This window comes from Oryx dammah, unplaced genomic scaffold, assembly GCF_014754425.2.
Source record: "Oryx dammah isolate SB20612 unplaced genomic scaffold, SCBI_Odam_1.1 HiC_scaffold_22, whole genome shotgun sequence".
NCBI classification, from domain to species: domain Eukaryota; kingdom Metazoa; phylum Chordata; class Mammalia; order Artiodactyla; family Bovidae; genus Oryx; species Oryx dammah.
In genome coordinates, this window is record NW_024070206.1 from 28758135 (window position 1) to 28779632 (window position 21498).

Sequence of the window (21498 nt, forward strand, 5' to 3'; positions counted from 1 at the left end):
AGAATGTAAGCCGCCCCCCTGCTGCCAAATTCTCTAATTGTTAGCCTAGGGTAAAAATGTCATGTTTGGAATTGAATTCCTAGGACTACCCCTGAATCATTACAACTTAACCCTGTGAAACCCAACTTCTTAGGCTTGTGAATATTGTAAATAGCATAGCAAACATTCATACTACAAATGAAGAGAAATGAATACTCGTAACTGCTGAAATTCTTCAATAGGGTATAAAATCAAGAAAATTCTCTTACTTTGGTCCTAAATTCAGTGGATGCTCCAAATTCAAAGAGAAATCTCACGACATCATTATGTCCTTGTTGGGCAGCAAAGAAAAGGGCGGTTGTACCTGACTGAGAGAGAGAGAGGTGCTGATTTTAAAAGATATTTGGTTACATTTCATTTGATTGACATGATTGCAACAAAACAAAACAAAATCCTTACATATAAAACTCTAGCCTGAAGGGACTACCTTTGAACAGACTATTCCTTGCTCAGGTTAAGTGACCAGTGTGGAGAATGCTGGGTTCCAGAAACCTTAAGATGTAACAAGGTCTGGATGAGAAAACTGGGCTAGAATGGGAAAACTCTTTTTTTTTTTTTTCCGCCTGTACTGCATAGCATGCAGGATCTTAGTTCCCTGACCAGGGATTGAACTCATGCCCCTTGCAGTAGAAGCGTGGAGTCCTAACCACTGGATCACCAGAGAATTTCCTCCTCCTTTTTTATTTAAATAATTTTATTTATTTTTGGCTGTGCTGGGGTTTCCTTGCTGTGCAGGCTTTTCTCTATTTTCAGCGAGCAGGGGTCACTCACTAGTTGCAATGCATGGGCTTCTCATTGCAGTGGCCTCTCTAGTACAGCATGGGCTCTAGGCATGTGGGATTCTGTAGCTGCAGCTCCTGGGCTCTAAAGCACAGGCTCAATAGTTGTGGGGCACAGGCTTAGTTGCTCCTAGGTATGTGAGATCTTCCCGGATCAGGGATTAAACCTGTATCTCCTGCATCAGCAAGCAGATTTTTTACCACTGAGCCACCAGGGAAGCCCCCTCATCCTATTAATAAACATGAATCTTAGAGACTGCCAAAGTGTGCAAACTCTACGTGTCTAGATAGAAAAATAAAGAAAACAATGGCAGTACTTCTTTAGGAGACAAATATTCTGATACTGCAGAACGGGTTACAAATGAACCAAAGAAGAAGTCTGCTCTAAGCGTCAGTTCCACAGCACTGCCAGGCACTCTCTTCCAGGTTTCAAAACCCGCAGGGTAAGGTCAGGGCCTCTCTTTGGCTATGTTTCCAGACTGGCCTGGCTCAGGGAATTCTGGGGACCATTCTCTTTGAAAGAACTACAAGGCAGGACCTCCAATAAGAGTGCCTCAAGGAGAACCAAGCACTCTGTCTCATCGGAGCTTGCCCATGGATGCCCACCTGAGGTCTGAGTCACTGTGGACTGAGGTCACGTTCACACTAAGTGTGACTCTGGATGTGACTCCACAAAGGTGAACTCATCAGGCCCTGGACTGGTCTGGAAATACATGCAGTCTCCCCAGGCCTGAATGCCCAGCCTTCCACTGCTTCTCTGCATCAGACCAAGACTGGACCCTCTGGCTGGTTGGGACTCCCTTGAATAAGTGTGCAAACAGGCTCCCATTTCAGTCTGATATTCACCATGTGGTATTTTGGGGGGAAAACCTATTTAATACATGGCTGATCAGAGAAGCCCTCTGCAGACACAGTTTGGTGAGGATGGCTGAGGTAGGTTAGCCAGTAAGCCTCCCTAACAACAGGTGGGTGACCTGATCCTTCTAAAAGTATAAAGATCTCTATGAAAATCCTATACATTCTATAACATCTCATCCCAGGGAAGAAAGAAGAACTGACTTAGGCTCTGGGTGAACCATATGAATTGTTTAAGGAGGTTTGGTCACGTCAGATGCAACAAGGGCCTGAGAAGTTTTGTTCAGTTAAAGTACAACCAATAGTCCCTTCCTGGGCCTTCTTTAGACACAACACAGTCTGCAACCTGGGCTTGATGTCACATAGGAAGAAAGCAACGATTAGAACCATCCTTCAGTATCAGTAAGTTCTGCATTCGTGGATTCAATGAACCACAGAAAAAAAATTGAAAAAGTTCTAACTTTTTTTCCCATGCAACAGCAACTATTTACATAAGTGGGCTTCCCAGGTGGCTCAGTGGGTAATGAATCCATCCACAATGCAGGAGAACAGAAGATGTGGGTTCAATCTCTGGGTCGGGAAGATCCCTTGGAGGAGGGCATGGCAACCCACTCCGGTATTCTTGCTTGGAGAATCCCAGGGACAGAGGAGCCTTGTGGGCTGTAGTCCATAGGGTTGCAAAGAGTTGGACATGATTGAAGCAACCGAGCATAGGTATTATAAGTAATCTAGAGATGTTAGAAGTATATGGGAAGATGTGTATAGTTATATGCAAATATTATGCTATTTTATATAAAGGACTTGAGCATCAGTGGCTTCTGGTATCCACAGGATGGGGGGGGGGTGTCATGGAACCAATCCCCCCAGATTTGTTGGGATGGCTGTACTCTAGTCCTTGTTGTTCAATAACTAAGTCGTGTCCAACCCTTTTCGACCCCATGGACTGCAGCACACCAGGCTTCTCTGTCCTCTACTATGTCCCAGAGTTTGTTTGAATTCATGTCCATTGAGTCCTTCTTAGCAATTCACTACTGTGTAAACTTCACAGCTGTGTCACCAGCATGACTATTATTCACGTGCCAACCTGACCTACCTCTCTCTGGAGATTGATGTCCGCTCCCTGCAGGACAAGCTCCTTCACACAGTCTATGTGGCCAGCGTAGGAGGCGACCATGAGGAGCGTGGTGCCATGCTGGGGGGAGGAGAGACAGTGAGCAGTTAGGCCACCATGACATCAGAGAGGCACCCGGAGAAGAGGCTGCCAAGGTCAGCTCCTCCCAGGACACGGCTAAGCTGAGCGCAATAGCTCCTACGGTAAAGAAAACTGCCTCATGAATAATCTTATAATGCAGACGATGCCGGAGAAAGCAAAATGACAAACTGCTGAGGCTGGAGTTTTCAATTTAAACGTTCGCTTACTTCCATTACCGTCAGAAACACAGCCCAAGTGAGCCATGGCTACTGTATTTTGAGGAATCAGCAATGGAATGGCCTTATTTTATGACTCCTATGAAATGATTCCTGAGCCAAAACACCATTACTAATGCAAAAAGGTGGGTTGAGTGACACTAGTCGGTTTTCTGAGTTTAGAATTCTTTGTCTTCAAACTGATTCAGGTAAAGATGCAATGAGAGACAGAAGTGACAGTCAGGAGCCCCGGGGGCCACTAGCACACCGAGAGGCACACTGCTCACAACTGTCAGGGCTCATTTGCTTCACCTTTAAAATGACGGATTGGATGAGATGATTGCCAAGGTCTTCGCTACCTTTAGGTTCGAGGACCTGGGGCTTCCCTGGTGGTCCAGTGGTAAAGAATCTGCCTGCCAAAGCAGGAGACACAGATTGGATCCCTGATCCTGGAGGATCCCACATGCCGCAGAGCAACTAAGCCCATTTGCCACAACCACTGAGACTCTGCTCTAGAGCCCCAGAGCTGCAAAACGGGGCCCACGGGCTGCAGCTACTGAATCCCTCGTGTCCTAGAGCCTGTGGTCCGACAAGAGCAGCCACTACGATGAGAAGCCTGCACACAGTGTCTAGAGAGTGACCCCTGCTCTCTGCAGCTAGACAAAAGCCCGCACAGCAATGAAGACCTAGCACAGCCAAAATGAATACATAAAATAAATAAATAATTTAAAAAGTGATTCAAGGACTTGAATAATGAGAACCCACTGTATAGCACAAGGAACTCTACTCAATGGTCTGTGGTGACCTAAAAGGGAAGGAAATCCAAAAAAAAGAGGGGATACATGTATACGTATAACTGATTCATTGTGCTGTACAGCAGAAAAACAACACTGTCAACCAACTATATTCCAATTACAATTAACTAAAAAAAAAAATTTTCTATCATGGGCACATTGTTCTCAAAATACAAATCAATCAAGAGCTAGAGGAAGTACAGAGCACCTAACTTGGACATTTCACAAAGAAAATTTTAAATGTCAGGCTTCATCTATATTAAAGTAAGGGAAGATGAATAAAACAAATTACCCTCAAATGCTTCCTTATGGATTGCATTTCACTTCTATAACATGGTCAACTGAGAAAAAAATCAGAGGTTGGGACAAAGGAGAAAGAGAATGAAGAAGTGGGATCTGTGGATTTAGGAAGGGACACAAAGCTGGAAGTCAGGGGTGTCTGGAAAGGGGTGACTTTAAGAAAAAGGAGTTACTGGTCATCAACATGGTCAGTGGGTGAGACCACAATGAACTCGGGTGTTCCCACTCCAGATCTATCCAGTATGGCACTGCTGCCCAGCAAGCCCCCAGTAAGACCAGACAACCAGTTCACAGATGCCCAAGACCCCGTATGAGTCTGGGTCCTGGCAAAGAACAGATGGTACATTCAAACTGGGATAACTGGAAGAAAGCATAATAAAGAGACTATTTATAAAGCTCTGCTCTGGATGTAAGGAAACCACGAAGAACAGGACTGGGAGGGAGGGACAGTGAGGCTTTGATACCAGCCCAGGCCCCAAAGCACGAGAGGCAGGTGGTGGCTCCCTGGACAGATAGGGTGAGGGTGCTGCTGCCCGACACGACACGGGGGCTGGGCTCCCCAACATCCTTGCGCTCCCAGCCTCTGATTCCCACCAACGCTCCCATTGGCCGAACCCTACTGGCAGTCGGAGGAAAGTAAGTGCCTGAGGGCAAGCCAGAGAGCTTGACTCTGGGACACAGAGCAAGTGGGGAGGAAATTACACGTGAGTCCAGAGGTGCACCCTGAGCTGTCCTGTGCCAATGCTCCAGGGGGCAAAGGGGAGCAAACTTTGATACCTCACTTGGGCTGGTGGCTGATATCACCTACCAAATCTGTGTAATAAAAGCTGGAAATGGCGCACCCTGTTTTCAGGAAAACAAGAAGCCTCCTGTGAAAACATTTCTATTTAATCCCTAAAATCAAAACCTCTCCTCTCTCTCCTCCTCTTAGTCCCCAGAGACGTGAAGTCCTGCTGAGAACAGAGATCACTGCCTCTGGCTGGGGAGGGAAGGACTCCGCAAGTGATGTTGCCAGCGGGTGGGAGGACCTGTTTTAGTTCCCCGCCATCGCTGATGAGTGAATTGATGTTTGCAAAGGTAGAGGGAAATGAGGTTGGGTGGGGGCCTTTTATCTCTCAGCAGAAAAAATCCAACTCCTCCACCCATGGCAGCCTCCTTCTACTCTGAATCACCCCCTACCCCTTTTCTTCTTGGAATGGGCCAATTCTGATTTCCCAGTGACCTATCTCTTCCCCTACTGTGATCCCTCCTGTCTGATGCAGATAACGGTTTCCTCGATATGCTTCCCCATGGTACTATGCATAAGTCTGAGCACATTCCAGGAGAGATAGCGAAGGACAGGGAAGCCTGGCGGGCTGCAGTCCATGGGGTCACAAAGAGTTGGACATGACTGAGCGACTGAACAATAACAGTGATGCTTTGGACTTGTTGAAAAGGATGAGGCAAGCAAACACATGGTAAAGGGGACAAGCGCATGAAAAAGGGGACCAGCGCTGTGAAGGGCAGGGTATTCAGCAGGCGCTCTCATGCCAGCGGGGGACAGCCAGCTCCTAGCATGCGGGTACCGAATGAACCGGTCCATACACTGTCCCTACAGTCCACGTCCACACGGCCGCTGTTCAGTAGCAGGCGGAGCAGAGTCAGGTTGCCCCTCCTCGCTGCCCAGAATGCCGCATTGGCAAGCGGGGTTTCCTTCTGCAGAAGCAAAATGAAACAGAATCTTTAAAATTGACCTTCATTAATGTGACCATTGCTATGTAAACACGTCCTGCCATTCAAAATGGAGAGTTTCCAGATGTGTCTGATCATTGGAAAGAGTGCTCCTCCCGCAGCGGGTCATCGTTGTATACTTGGCTGTGGGATGCGAGTAACCCGAGCCCTGGCGCTGTGGCAGAGAGCAGGGTTGTTGATTACGCAGCACTATTAATATACTTCATTTCCCACCAATGTCTCGCTTTCCTGCTTCTGTGTCTTTGTTCACAGTTTCTTTTTTGCTTGAAAGAATTTTCCCCCATCCTTCAAGGCCAAGGTTCTGCTTAACTGCTATTTCTTCCCTGCCATGTTCCCAAATGTCTCTTATCTCTAAGCGGAGGGAAATCGCTCCCAATTCTGAGTTTACCAGCATCATTCTGTGGCTCAGATGGTAAATAATCCTCCTGCAATGTGGGAGACCTGGGTTCAATCTCTGGGTCAGGAAGATCCCCTGGAGAAGGGAATGGCTATCCACTCCAGGATTCTTGCCTGGAGAATCTCATGGACAGAGGAGCCTGGCAGGCTACAGTCCATGGGGTTGCAAAGAGGTGGGTATGACTGAGTGAGAGACCAACTAACTTTCTGTGTAGTCAATGCTTTCTACTCACTTCCAGCCGCCTGGGTAAACGCCTCACTCTCCCTCTACCAAAAGTTCTTTGATTCAGCTGGAACTGCCAGAGGTTTCTGTTGAGAACAAAGAACTCTGGGCAGGAAATGTTGCTATGTGACCTCAGGTGGATTTTTCACTCCAGTGTGAGGTCTTTTTAAAGTTGCTAAGTTAACCCTGAAACCATGCCTATGGAAGGAACAGAGGTGGAGAACAGTTCTCCAGAATCAGAGTGGCAGAGCTGACTGAAGCACCACCTTCTTTTCTAAAATGCATTAATTTGGATTTGCAGAGAAAAGTCCATGGTAGGGGCGGAAGGACAGGCAGAACCAGACAGCTCTGGGTTTCAGGTCTGGCTTTAGGCAATGGACTGGCCCCATAAGTCCTGGTTTCCTCTTGCTTAGATGGAGATCACATGACATGCCCTGAAGTTTATGGTAAAAATTAAGTGATGTAGGTTAAGGGAGGCTCAAGATGGAGGGGATATATTAACATGTATAGTTACAGCTGATTCATGCTGTTGTACAGCAGAAACTAACATATAACTGTAAAGCAATTATACTGCAACTAAAAAATAGAAGTAAATTTAAAAAATGATGTAGGTTAATTGGCTAATACTGTATCTGGCATGTTATATGTGCTTATAAACGCTAGTTTCCTTCCTTCTATCCACTTTCTTTACAAAGTTAGAACCAACAGGCAAAATTAAAATCAGAGTATTGCTACTAATGACGAATTCACAGGAAACTTTTTAGTATTCAAATTAACAAAAATACTTTTTTTCAGTGGGCTTAAAGCACTCATCTCAGGGCTTCCCTGGTGGCTCAGATGGTAAAGAATCCTCCTGCAACGCAGGTAGACCTGGGTTTGACCCCTGGGTCAGGACGATTCTCTAGAGAAGGGAAAGGCTACCCACTCCAGTATTCTTGCCTGGAGAATTCCATGGACAGAGGAGCCTGGTGGGCTACAGCCCATGGAATTGCAAAGAGTCGGACATGACTGAGCGACTAACACCTTCTTTCTTCAAAGCACTCCTCTGACCCAGAGAGTCTTACATGCAATATGTCTTCTAAGAATATTGATATGTTTTTACATACAGACCCAGTGAAAAGTGAAAGTTGCTCAGTCGTGTCCGACTCTTTGCGACCTCATGAACTATACAGTCCACGGAATTCTCCAGGCCAGAATACTGCAATGGGTAGCCTTTCCCTTCTCCAGAGGATCTTCCCAACCCAGGGATTGAACCCAGGTCTCCCACATTGCAGGCGGATTCTTTACCAGCTGAGCCACAAGGGAAGCCCAGGAATACTAGATTCCCTTCTCCAGCTGATCTTCCCGACCCAGGAATTGAACCGGGGTGTCCTGCATTGCCGGCGGATTCTTTAGCAACTGAACTATGAGGGAAACCCTAACAGTGCCTAACTCACCATCAATAAGTTAAAAAGCAGACACCAACAGTTTTGGCTGCTCCGAGGAGCCAACACAGTGAAAGTCCAGGGGTGGCAGAGGGGTGGCAGCATCTGGGGTGGGAGGATTTCACTTGAGAAGCCCTTCAGCACGTACCCAACTTAGTGTTCTTGTGCATTCTTGGATGAGAGTGTGGCGAAGCAGGAGTGATAAGCAGATTACAAACATACTTGCAATGCTTTCCTGGCTCTGTTAGGAGGGGAAAAATTCACCTTAAATTGCAGGTGAACCATTTGCTTCCCCTGAAGGTGTAAACTGTACTGTCTCAGTTTTCACACCCAGTGTCTGTGGCTTTTACACCAGGCTGGGCCTGATGTTACAGTTCTGACTGCGAGAAGCCATGGTAGGCTGGTTTGACTTGTATATAAATCATGAAACAATGCCCCTTTAATAAGAAACACTGCACAAGGCCAGGATGAAGTATGGGAGGGTGAATCAGGAAGAGAATTTAATATGCACCATGGAAACAGCTCTGCTGGCTTTTCCGGAAACATGAGAACTTGAGAGAAGTAAACTGTAAATCATTTTCGGTGATTCTGTTTCAGTTTAACCCCAAATGCCTTTCAAAAACCATCTGTAAACCACAAGCTTCTATTGTCATAACAAGCTCTCCGGCCAGGAGCCTCTCCTGCCTTTAAAATAGCCTCGGGGATTCCTCTCCTGCACAGGCTAGATATCCCCATTTTGTAGAAGGTTCCAGAAACTGAGCTTTGGGAAAAGGTGTAAATCTTTCATTTCCCCCCCAGGGCTTGATTTAGTGGCAGGTGGAGGCATGAGAAAGTTGTTGATTTGGGGTAAGAGAGAGCCGAGTTCAAGTCCTGACCTCGCTGTTCTGTGACTTTGGGGAGGTTATTTAAGTCCTGTGTCCCAGGAAAGTATCTGCTAGTATAGGCAATATCCTTGGGGGATTGGTTCCAGGACTGCCTGCAGATACCAAAATCTGTGGATGTTCAAGTCTCTTATATAAATTGGCATAGTATTTGCATATAACCTACACATATCTTCTCATATACTTTAAATTATCTGTGGGTTACTTATGATACCCTACATGATGTAAGTGCTATGTAAATAGTTGCCAGTGCAGGGCAAATTCAAGCTCTCTTGCTTGGAACTGTCTGAAATTTTCTGAATATTTTTGGTCTGTGGTTGAATCCACAGATGCAGAATCTGCAGACATAGAGGGTCAACTGTGCCTCTGTCATGGGTTGTTAGAGGATAAATGAGGTAATATGTGCAAATGGACTTCAATAGTAAACACTCCAGAAATGTGAGCTCTAAAAACACAGTCCTCCTGTGCTTAGTTGCTCAGTCATGTCCGACTCTTCGTGACCTTGTGGACTGTAGCCCACCAGGCTTCTCTGTCCATGGAGTCTCCAGGCAAGACTGGAGTGGGTTGCCATGCCCTCCTCCAGGGAATCTTTCACACCCAGGGATTGAACCTGTGTCTCATGTTTCCTGCACTGGCAGGCGAGTTCTTTACCTCTAGCGCCACCTGGGAAGCCCAAGCTATTTCTTACCAAGTGCTTATTCCATACCACTGGCACACTGTCTGCAACACAGCTCAGTGAAGTGGGAACATTACTACCCCACTGCTCAGATGACATAAGTGAGAACAAGGCAGGCTGCAGCCCCAGGCAGTCTGGAGCTTGAGGCTAGGCTTTCAGCCATCCCACTGCCTGCCTCCTGCAGAAGTCTCCTCCTGAGACAGCAAGAAACAGGCAGTGGCCTTCCCAGTGACCCCTTTCCTAACCTCATGCCAAGCTCCTCTTATGCCAACAGAGAAAGTCCCCTGGCCTTCTTTCTCTTTACAGACCACATTGCTTCGTAAACTTCCAAACTTCCTCTGGGCACAATAGGCACATAATCCTAAAATGCAGTTTATAAAGGGCAGCCCTTAAGCCTTGAAAGGAGCCGATGCATGTGAAAATGCCTCACACAAATCCTAAGGCACTTCACCAACACTGTGATGATTATTTAACCTCTTTCTTGGTTTTCCGCGTCTCTGGCATCAGGTTATCGGCGTGATATGACGAGTTAACAGCAGTGACAAGCTATGCTGGGTAGTGCTCTGTGTCAGGCAGCGTGCTGAGCACTCTCATTGCTCTCAACACTTTTAATTCCCAGAACAATCTCACAAGGTAGATGCTACTGTTTCCAATTTTAGGCTGAGGAAACTAAGGCACAGAAATGACTTACTCAAAGTCATCCAGCTAGAAAGTAACAGAGCTAGGATTCAAAGCTAAGTTTGTTTGGGTCCAGAGTCTGAGATCCTGTATCTTATACTTTGTGAGAAAACCAGGGCACAACCTTCCACATATGCCATTTTCTCTTCTCTTCCCCCAGCCCCCCTTTACTGCTAGAATTTTGGCTCACACACTGCTCATTAGCACACTACCAGAAATTAAATACAGGAAGGAAGGGGAGAGAAACACAGAAGGGAAGTTGTTACTTGTACAGAAATGGAATTTTGATTAAAAGCTAAGAGGGGGTAGAGATCTCAATTATTGGCTTAAAAAACAGTTGAGAATCATGTGGATTTTAAGTGTGTATAATTAATTTAATCAAGAGAACACTGGCTTTGTTCAATGATGAATTTCTCTGGTGTTAGAAGCCACATTAAATGAGGAGATAAGAAGGGTGGAGAGACCACTGTGCAGAAGGAGGTTTTTGAGATCTTACCATTCCACTTTGTACTAAATGGCTGAAATTTACCGAATCACTTTAAAAACATTAACTGACTGTTAAACCTGTGTTGCAAGTATCATTACACTTCCGTAAATGATAGGAAACCACAGAGAAAAAGTAGATAATTTAGGGGAATTCCATAGGTGGGCCAGTGGTCAAAAATCCACCTTGCAATGCAGGGGAAGTTGGTCCAATCTCCGGTTGGGGAACTAAGATCCCACATGCCAAGGAGCAACTAAGCCTGTACACTGCAACTACTGAGCCCCCGTGCCACAATTAGAGAGTCCATGAGTCACAACGAGAGATCCCATATGATGCAACCAAGACTCAAGGCGGCCAAATAAATAAAATATTAAAAAATAATTAAAAAACACTGTGGTGCTGTGAAAGTGCTGTACTCAATATGCCAGCAAATTTGGAAAACTCAGCAGTGGCCACGGGACTGGAAAAGGTCAGTTTTCATTCCAATCCCAAAGAAAGGCAATGCCAAAGAATGCTCAAACTACCACACAATTGCACTCATCTCACATGCTAGTAAAGTGATGCTCAAAATTCTCCAAGCCAGGCTTCAGCAATACGTGAACCATGAACTCCCTGATGTTCAAGCTGGTTTTAGAAAAGGCAGAGGAACCAGAGATCAAATTGCCAACATCTGCTGGATCATGGAAAAAGCAAGAGAGTTCCAGAAAAACATGTATTTCTGCTTTATTGACTATGCCAAAGCCTTTGACTGTGTGGATCACAATAAACTGTGGAAAATTCTGAAAGAGATGGGAATACCAGACCACCTAACCTGCCTCTTTAGAAATCTGTATGCCGGTCAGGAAGCAACAGTTAGAACTGCACATGGAACAACAGACTGGTTCCAAATAGGAAAAGGAGTATGTCAAGGCTGGATATTGTCACCCTGCTTATTTAACTTCTATGCAGAGTACATTAGAGAAATGCTGGACTGGAAGAAACACAAGCTGGAATCAAGATTGCCGGGAGAAATATCAATAACCTCACATATGCAGATGACACCACCCTCATGGCAGAAAGTGAAGAGGAACTAAAAAGCCTCTTGATGAAAGTGAAAGAGGAGAGTGAAAAAGGTGGCTTAAAGCTCAACATTCAGAAAATGAAGATCATGGCATCTGGTCCCATCGCTTCATGGGAAATAGATGGGGAAACAGTGGAAACAGTGTCAGACTTTATTTTTTGGGGCTCCAGAATCACTGCAGATGGTGACTGCAGCCATGAAATTAAAAGACGCTTACTCCTTGGAAGAAAAGTTATGACCAACCTAGATAGTATCTTCAAAAGCAGAGACATTACTTTGCTGTCTAAGGTCCGTCTAGTCAAGGCTATGGTTTTTCCTGTGGTCGTGTATGGATGTGAGAGTTGGACTGTGAAGGAGGTTGAGCGCCGAAGAACTGATGCTTTTGAACTGTGGTGTTGGAGAAGACTCTTGAGAGTCCCTTGGACTGCAAGGAGATCCATTCAATCCATTCTGAAGGAGATCAACCCTGGGATTTCTTTGGAAGGAATGATGCTAAAGCTGAAACTCCAGTACTTTGGCCACCTCATGCGAAGAGTTGACTCATTGGAAAAGACTCTGATGCTGGGAGGGATTGGGGGTAGGAGGAGAAGGGGACGACAGAGGATGAGATGGCTGGATGGCATCACGGACTCGATGGATGTGAGTCTGAGTGAACTCCGGGAGATGGTGATGAACAGGGAGGCCTGGTGTGCTGCGACTCATGGGGTCGCAAAGAGTCAGACACAACTGAGCGACTGAACTGAACTGTGGTTTTCTCAAAAAGCTAAACATTTGACACACACAAAAAAGTAAGTGATTTGTCTACTCAGGCATTCTGCCATAGAGGTAGCCCTGTATAACACAGGTGTCTCCAAACTCAGAATTCAAGACCATGTTTAAAGTCTGTAACACATGTATGTTCAGCAGAGGCCAATTGATAGAGGTAGAAAGTAGTTCAGCAGTTTTCTGAAACGAGGCTATTTAGAAGAATACAGTGACTGCTAACAGGTTTCTTTTGGGGTTGATTAAAATATTTTAAAATAGATGGTACTCACGGTTGCAGAACTCTGAATATGCTAGAAAAAATAAAGCCACCAGAATGGACAGTTTAACTGGGTGAGTTATATGGTATGTGATCTGTATTTCAATAAAGCTGTCAAGAAAAATACATGGCTTTGTTGATTTATTTTCCTGTGGCTCATCCAAGTAATTTCAGATGATTGATGAACTGGAGTTGATTCTGAGATAACTTACATACTTTCAGAACAAGGAAGGGTCGAAAGTGTAAGTTCCTGTATGTCTGGCCAAGGCATGATAAATTTCCACCACCAATATGGAACCTGGCATTCGGGGCTTCCCTGGTGACTCAGTGGTAAAGAACCCGCCTGCGAATGCAGGAGACATAAGAGACGCCGGTTCGATCCCTGGGTCAGGAAGATTCCCTGGAGGAGGGAAATGACAATCCACTCCAGTATTCCTGCCTGGGAAATTCCATGGATGGAGGAACCTGGCAAGCTATAGTCCATGGGGTCACAGAGCTGAACACAACTCAGCAACTAAACAACAACAAATCCTCTCCAGTGAGACATGATTAAGAAAGACCCAGGTATTATTCTTTATCTAGTGATCTATCCTCTGAAATAGTGACTCCCCCTCACTGGGTTAGGGTCTAACTTACAAATTGTGCTGGACTTCTGGCAACCTCAGCCCAGAAGAATAAATCCTGGGTAGTTGAAATAGCTGTTATAAAGACAAAAGAAAAGCTATGACCAACCTAGACAGCATATCAATAAGCAGAGACATTACTTTGCCACCAAAGGTCCATCTAATCAAAGCTATGGTTTTTCTAGTAGTTATGTATGGATGTGAGAGTTGGACTATAAGGAAAGCTGAGCACCGAAGAACTGATGCTTTTGAACTGTAGTGTTGAAGACTCTTGAGAGGCCCTTGGACTGCAAGGAGATCCAACCAGTCAATCCTAAAGGAAATCAGTCCTGAATATTCTTTGGAAGGACTGATGCTGAAGCTGAAACTCCAATGCGTTGGCCACCTGATGGGAAAAACTGACTTGTTGGAAAAGACCCTGATGCTGGGAAAGACTGAAAGCAGGAGGAGAAGGGGATGACAGAGGATAAGATGGTTGGATGGCATCACCGACTCGATGGACGTGAGTTTGAGCAAGCTCCAGGAGTTGGTGATGGAAAGGGAAGCCTGGCATGCTGCAGTCTATGGGGTCACAAAGAGTCGGACATGATTGAGCAACTGAACTGAATTGAACCGAAAGACAAAAGTCAATGTACTGAAATCCATGAGCTTTCTTCCACGAAAAAGACTCAGACCTGCAATCTGAGTTCTTTTTACTTTAAAAATAATTCCAGAAAACATGTATCTCTTTTCCCAACCAGAACAAATTAGCAGTTGCCTTTTCTAATGAGTTAGATCTTCAGATGAGGTGGCCAAAGCTGATAAGAAGAGCTAACTCATTAGAAAAAACTCTGATGCTGGGAAGGATTGAAAGCAGGAAAAGGAGGCAACAGAAGATGAGATGGTTGGGTGGCATCACCGACTCAATGGACATGAGTCTGAGCAAACTCTGGGAGATGGTGAAGGACAGGGAAACCTGGCATGCTGCAGTCAATGGGGTCGCAAAGAGTTGGACAGGACTGAGCAACTGAACAACAACAAAACGTTGATGGAGGAAATTTACTGAAGGCAAAGCACTACCAGTGAGAAGAGACTGTTGACAACATAATGGAGAAAGGATAAAACGAGTGTCCTGGTGGTTCAGAAGCAAATAGTCCTACAAGTGGTGACTCTGAGTCATCGAGAAGAAGCTAAATTGTGGTTTCTAAAGCCCTGTTTATCCACCCACAGACTCAGCCAACAGCTGAGTCTTTTCAATGCAGGCCTTGGAAACAAAAGGCCTAGGGCCTCCAAGCTTTTCAGTCACCTATGGAAATGAAACAATGGCTCCAAAACAGAGTCAATGAAAACATCATTCAATACCTACAAAATGTTAACATGTCAATTGCTAGAACTGATATTCACAATATTGCTGACACAATATAATCTGCAGGTCTGATTTTCCCACTATACAAGAACTACTGAATTGCAGAAAAATCATGGGCAAATGTGGAGAAGGAAATGGCAACCTACTCCAGTATTCTTGCCTGGAGAATCCTATGGACAGAGGAGCCTGATTGGCTGCTGTCCATAGGGTCGCATAGAGTCGGACATGACTGAAGCGACTTAGCATGCACGCATGCATTGGAGAAGGAAATGGCAACCCACTCCAGTATTCCTGCCCAGAGAATCCCAGGGACGGAGGAGCCTGCTCGGCTGCCGTCTATGGGGTCGCACAGAGTCGGATACGACTGATGCGACTGAGCAGCAGCAGCAGCAGCATGGGCAAATGTAAATTAAAGGTTTCTGTTGTTTAGTTACTCATTTATGTCTGACTCTTACAACCGCAGGGACTGTAGCCCGCCAGGCTCCTCTGTCCATGGTATTTCCCAGGCAAGAATACCGGAGTGGGTTGCCATTTCCTTCTTTAGGGTATCTTCCCAACCCAGGGATCGAACCTGTGTCTCCTACACTGGCAAGTGGATTCTTTACCACTGAGCCACCAGAGAAGTCTAATATAAAGATTATTCGTTGCTAAATAATTTTAAAAGCAATATTGTAGAAACCCTTCCAAAAATGTACAATAAAAGTGCTTGTGGGATCTTAGTTCCCCAACCAGGGACTGAACCTGGATGGACCCCAGGCAGTGAAAGTACTGAGTCCTAACCACAGGACTTACCAGAGAATTCTCCAAAGTTGCTATTTTTTTAAAATATTTTTTTTTTTTGATGTGGACCATTTTTTGGAAGTTTTTATTGAATTTGTTACAATACTGCTTCTGTCTTATGTCTTGTATTTTTGGCCAAGAAGCACATGGAATCTTATAGCTACTCAACCAGGGATCAAGTCCACACACCCTGCGTTGGAAGAGGAAGTCTTAACCACTAGAGCACCAGGGACATCCTGTATTTTTATAAGCTGTGGGCACCTTCTGACACTAGTGGTAAAGCTGCCAGTGCAGGAGACATAAGAGACACGGGTTTGGTCCCTGAGTTGGGAAAAGTCCCCTGGAGAAGGAAATGGCAACCCACTCCAGAATTCTTGCCTGGAAAATCCCATGAACAGAGGAGCCTGGTGGGCTACAGTCTATGGGGTCGTAAAAGAGTCACACGACTGAGTGACTAAACGACATGATATTAGCTGGGGCTGGTACACAGTTAGTCAGCCAGCCTGCGACTCTCCCTCACTGCCCCTCAAATCTTCTCTCTGTGCCTTTTAGAACTCCTCTACTTTCTAAAAAATCAACCGCCTTCCTCCTTCACCTAGCATCAAGCTTCCTGTCTCCCTGGGTGGGGTGTGGGGGAGGGGAGCGTGGAGAGGGCATGCTGAACCTGCTCCCATAGCAACCCTAGGATGGGGAATGGGGTTGGACCCTCATCACCTGGCTTCCAGACACCTCTTCTCAGCAGGTGTACACATCTCTGCTGCTTCAAGACTCAGGCCATCCCACCTTATCATCCTCTGCCTCACCTCAAGGTAGCTGTGGCCTCTGGATCGTTTTTCCTTTTTCACTGAAAATGTTGGCACCTTCCCTTCTGCCCACCCCAAATTCTGAGCTCATCTTGGCCTTCGATCAGTGTCTCTGCTCTCCCACCTCTGAGAATTCCAGCACTCAGCTCAACCATCCTCTCCATGCAGAAGCGTTCTCAGCACTCCCTGCTGCCATCTTAAAACACTTCTGTACTGAGATACTTGGGTCAGTCAGTAAAAAAATCTGCCTGCAATGCAAGAGACCCGGGTTTGATCCTGGGTGGGCAATATTCCCTAGAGAAGGAAATGGCAACGCACTCCAGTATTCTTGCCTGGAAAACCCGTGGACAGAGGAGCCTGGTGGGCTACAGTCCATGGGGTCACAAGAGTCAGATATGACTTACTTTAGTTTTAGAACTAATATTTTACATACTGGGCTGGCCAAAAAGTTCATTTAAGTTTTTCCATAACTATGATGAAAAACCCAAATGAACTTTTAGGCCAACCCAATACCATAAATTTCATCTTTTTAGAGGGGGGGGTTGGGGGAGAATTGATACATGTATATGTATGGCTGAGTCCCTTCACCATTCACCTGAAATTATCACAACATTGTTAACTGGCTGTATCCCAATACAAAATAAAAAATTCAAAAGAAAAAAAAACAAATAGACTGCCAACCCCTGCCCCCAAAACCCATCTTTTTAAACCATATAATTCAGTGGTTTTTATTTTATTCTCAAGGTTTTATAACCATCACCTTATCCCAGAATATTTTCATCAACTAGGAGAAACCTCATATCTATTAACAATCACTCTCCATTACCCCTTTTTCCCCCAGCTCCTGGCAACCACTAATCTATTTTCTGTCTCTATGGATTTGCCTATTCTGGACATTTCATATAAATGGGGTGGGGAGGGCTTCCCTAGTGGCTCAGATGGTAAAGAATCTGCCTGCAATGCAGGAGTTACCAGGTTCGAACCCCAGGTCATGAAGATCCCCTGGAGAAAGGAATGGCAACCCACTCCAGTATTCTTGTCTGGAGAATTCCATGAACAGAGAAGCATGGTGGGCTACAGTCCATGGGGTTGCAAAAGAGTCGGACATGACTGAGTGATTAAAACCATATAAATGGAACCCTGTAACATGGAGCCTTTTGTGTCTGGCCTTTTTCACTTAACAATGTTTTCAAGGTCCATCCCCATTGCTGCATGTATGAGAGATTCATTCCTTTTGCTGGCTGAATGATCTATCATATGGATACACCATGTTATGGTCTGAATCTTTGTGTCCTCTCCTCTCCGAGTTCATATATTGAAGTCCTAACCCCACAATGTGATGTCTGGAGGTAATTAGGTTTAGATTAGGCCATGAGGGTGGAGCCCCCATGGTGGGGTTAGTGCCCTTACAAAGAAAGAAAGACATTGGAGCTCATTCTCTCACTCATCTGAGGATACATTCAGAAAGTAGCTGCTTGCAAGGCAGGAAGTAAGCTCTCACCAGAAACTAAAACTGTCAGCAGCTTGATCTTGGGCTTCCCAGTCTCTACAGCCATGAGATATAAATTCCTGACATATGTTTTCATTTCTCCTGCATATACATCTAGAAGCAGAATTGTTGGGTCATATGGCAACTCTATGGTTAATTTTTTTGAAGAATGACCAGACTGTTCTCTATTATTGCTGTATCATTTTACATTCCTACAAGTAATATAGGGGGGTTCCAATTTCTCCACGTTCTTTTGTTGTTGTCATTTTCAATTTCTCCACATTCTTCTTTTTGTTGTTTTCAATTGCTCCAGATTCTTGCCAATGTTTGTCACTGTCTGTCTTGTTGACTGTAATCATCCTAAAAGGTGTGACTGTGGTGTCTCACTGCAGTTTTGCTTTGCATTTTCTGCTTGCTGCTGCTGCTGCTGCTAAGTTGCTTCAGTTGTGTCCGACTCTGTGCAACCCCATAGACGGCAGCCCACCAGGCTCCCCCCGTCCCTGGGATTCTCCAGGCAAGAACACTGGAGTGGGTTGCCATTTCCTTCTCCAATGCATGAAAGTGAAGAGTGAAAGGCTACTGACGTCAAATATCATTTCAGTGGCTCATTGGCCATTTGTATATCTCCTTGGGAGAAACTTCTATTCAGATCCTTTGCCCATTTCAAAACTGGGTTGTCTGTTTACTGTTGAAATGTCTATTATCATTTAAAGATGATCAGGACTTCCCTGGCAGTCCACGCTTTCACTGAGGGCTCAGGTTCAATCCTTGGTGGTAAAGAATCCACCTGCAATGCAGGAGACTCCGGTTCCTGGGTCGGGAAGATCCACTGGAGAAGGCATAGGCTACCTACTCCAGTATTCTTGGGCTTTCCTGGTGGCTCAGAGGGTAAAGAATCTGCCTGCAATGCAGGAGACCTGGGTTCAATCCCTGGGTTGGAAAGATCCCCTGGAGAAGCGAACAGCTACCCACTCTAGTATTCTGGCCTGGAGAATTCCATGGACTGTATGGCCCATCAGGTTGCAAAGAGTTGGACATAACTGAATGAACGACTTTCACTTTCAGCGGAACTGAGCTCCTCCAAGCTGTGGGGTGCAACCAAAAATAATAATAATAAAAAAATAAAGATGCTCAAGTCTCTACCATTCTAAAGCAAACAAACCCTTGGCCAAGTCTGGATTCCCACCACAGTCACTGTTTCCAATTTTTTGAGAGTTCTCTCCATTTGTGGTTTCCACCCACTCTCTTTTTAAGCTATTACAGCCTGGCTTCTGAACATGACACCACATTGAAATTGTTCTCAGCAAGGTCACCAGAGCCTGCTCTGTTACCGAGTTCAACGGGCACTTTTCGATTCTTAGCTTGTTTGATTTCTCTGAGGTATTTAATTCTGCATCCCTCTCCACCTTTATTGAAAGGCTAGAGATTCTTGGCTTAATGGCTGCACATGCTTCTGATTTTTCTCATACATTTCTGTCTGCCTTCCCCCACCATCCCCTACCCTGATTTCTCAATGGGTTTCTCTTATTCTGCTCATTAAGTCCTGAGGTTCTTTAAGAATTTGTTCTCAGTCCTCTAATTTATTACCTTTACATGATCTCACTGGGCAGCCACATTCATTCCCATGGGTTCAATGAGCATTTAACACTGCTCACTCTTAAATGTCATCTCTGTTTCCTGCCTAGACTACCCTCCTGGGCTCCCAGTTTGCACATCTGTCTAATTCAACATCTCTACCTGGACTCACCTCCATCCTGAAACTTTACATGTCCCACAACAAACATTTTATCTTTATCTCTCTGCCCTTCCCTAACCCAGTGAATAACATCAATCACTGAATTCTGCTGATTAAAAATGTTTAAGTCACTCAACGTTTGTCTGTTTTCTTCCATTCTCAAAATCTGTGCCCTAGTCTGGTACCATTTAACAAGATGTCCCCAACACAGTCTTGGCTGGTCTCCCAGCTCAGTTCTATTCTCTCAACTGTTGTTGTTTAGTCTCTAAGTCATTTCCTACTCTTTTGTGATCCCATGGACCATAGCCAGTCAGGCTCCTCTATCCATGGGATTTCCCAGGCAAGGATACTGGAGTGCGTTGCCATTTCTTTCTCCAGGGTTATCTTCCCGACACAGGCATCAAACCAGTGTCTCTTGCATTGCAGGCGGATTCTCGACTACTGAGCCACCTGGGAAGCCCAACCCCAAATTGTAGCCAGAGATCTTTCTGACATGCAAATCTCACCGTGTCATTCCTCTGCTTAAATAAGCTATTGTAAGAGCTGGGATCACACTTGCTATGGAGCCAGACTCACTAGGGTTTCAGTCTGAACACCATTCGCTCACTGGCTGCACGGTTGTGGGAAGAGTTACTTAACTTCTCCATGTTTTACTTTTCTTACTTAGAAAAGGTGGTGGTGATGGTGATGGGGGTGGGGGCAAAGTACCATCTCGCGATTCCTCCGGAAGATTCAGAACTTGAACCGTGGAGCCCCTGGATCAGAGTCGGGCACATTTTATGTGCTCAGTACATTTTAACTAATATATTTTTAAAAACATCTTCAATAGAGGCAAGTCAATGAACCTCATTTTCCCGAAATGAACCCGAAAATGCGGGGGTTAAATAAATGACTTTAATAAACTCTTTGGTAATCAATTGCAGCTCGCTCTGCGCTGGTCCCTCAGCTCCAGCGTCGAAAAAGTATTCCGGGAAGGAAGCAGCAGTGGGCGGCTGGCGTTCGGGAACACGGACGCAGGAATCGGTGCCGCAGCCTGGGTTCCTGCGAGGAGCGCAGACCCAGGGCTCCTTCCCCGCCCCCGCCCGCCCGTTACCCCGGCGACAGTCCCCGCCGCCCGGCGCCCCGCCGCCCGGCTCACCACACCTGCAGCCAGTAGTGCGCAAAGCCTTTCCCGCAGAGCCCGCGCCCCCAGATCACAAACCACAGGGGCAGCCCTGCCGGGCCGCTCCTCCCGGTCCCCGCAGCCCACCTCGGGGCGGCGCCCACCCCATCCTGCGGGCCCGCAGCGGCTCCGGGCGGACGGAGGCTGCCAGCCCCGCCGCTGCAGGTCGGCCGACCGCCCGGCGCGCCCTCCGGCAGGCGCGGCGCTCACCTTGAACGACATCTTGCACATGTCCGCGGCCGCCCCGCCGGGCCCCGCGCGCTTCCGGCCTGGACGCCTGCACGGCCCTGCCTCCCTCCCTCTCCCGCCGCCTTCCGCAGAGGGGCGGCCTCCGCGGCGCCGCGCGCTCCCGCCGCCGCAGACCGGGCCGGGCCGGGTGAGGGAGGAGGGGGATGGGAGGGGAAGCAGGAGGGTGGGAGGAGGGACGGAGGAGGGAGAGGAGGGGGCGGAGGAGGGGAGGGAAGGGGCGGGGCACCCCCTCAGACGACCCTCTCCCATCCCCCTACCCTCCCATCCCCTCCCCACCCGCACCCCCGTACCTGCCACACAGACACTCCCAACTCCGCTCGCACTGTGCACACACTACACACACACACGAGGTTCATGCACGCACCGCTGCACACTCACAACCTCACATCACTCGGCACGCATCCAGACTCACTGTCTCACTCCAAACTGAACACCCCACTCTGTGCACACTCTCCAGCCTCCACACACACACAACCCTAGCCACGTTTTCAACCCTAGCTGGAAACCCAGCTCTGCTTTTGACCTGCTTGATAATCCACGACAAAGCTGGTTTAAGCTAACGGT

General features: G+C 46.5%; 1 protein-coding gene across 4 annotated transcripts in view; it reads right to left on the minus strand.

Annotated features, from left to right (window-relative positions):
• ANKRD29 (ankyrin repeat domain 29) overlaps positions 1 to 21009 on the minus strand; it is a 54557-nt gene extending 33548 nt beyond the window's left edge. Inside the window, exons 1-4 of one of the 4 annotated variants that reach the window (XM_040264734.1) lie at positions 20896 to 21009; positions 5759 to 5869; positions 2767 to 2865; positions 249 to 365 (exon numbers count right to left, since the gene is read on the minus strand). In XM_040264734.1, the coding sequence (XP_040120668.1) occupies positions 249 to 365; positions 2767 to 2865; positions 5759 to 5869; positions 20896 to 20916 (348 nt within the window). In that variant the 5' untranslated portion in view covers positions 20917 to 21009. The remainder of the gene's footprint in view (positions 1 to 248; positions 366 to 2766; positions 2866 to 5758; positions 5870 to 20895) is intronic. The other 3 variants (XM_040264735.1, XM_040264736.1, XM_040264737.1) reach the window with 3 other exon arrangements.
• Positions 21010 to 21498: the final 489 nt, after the last annotated feature.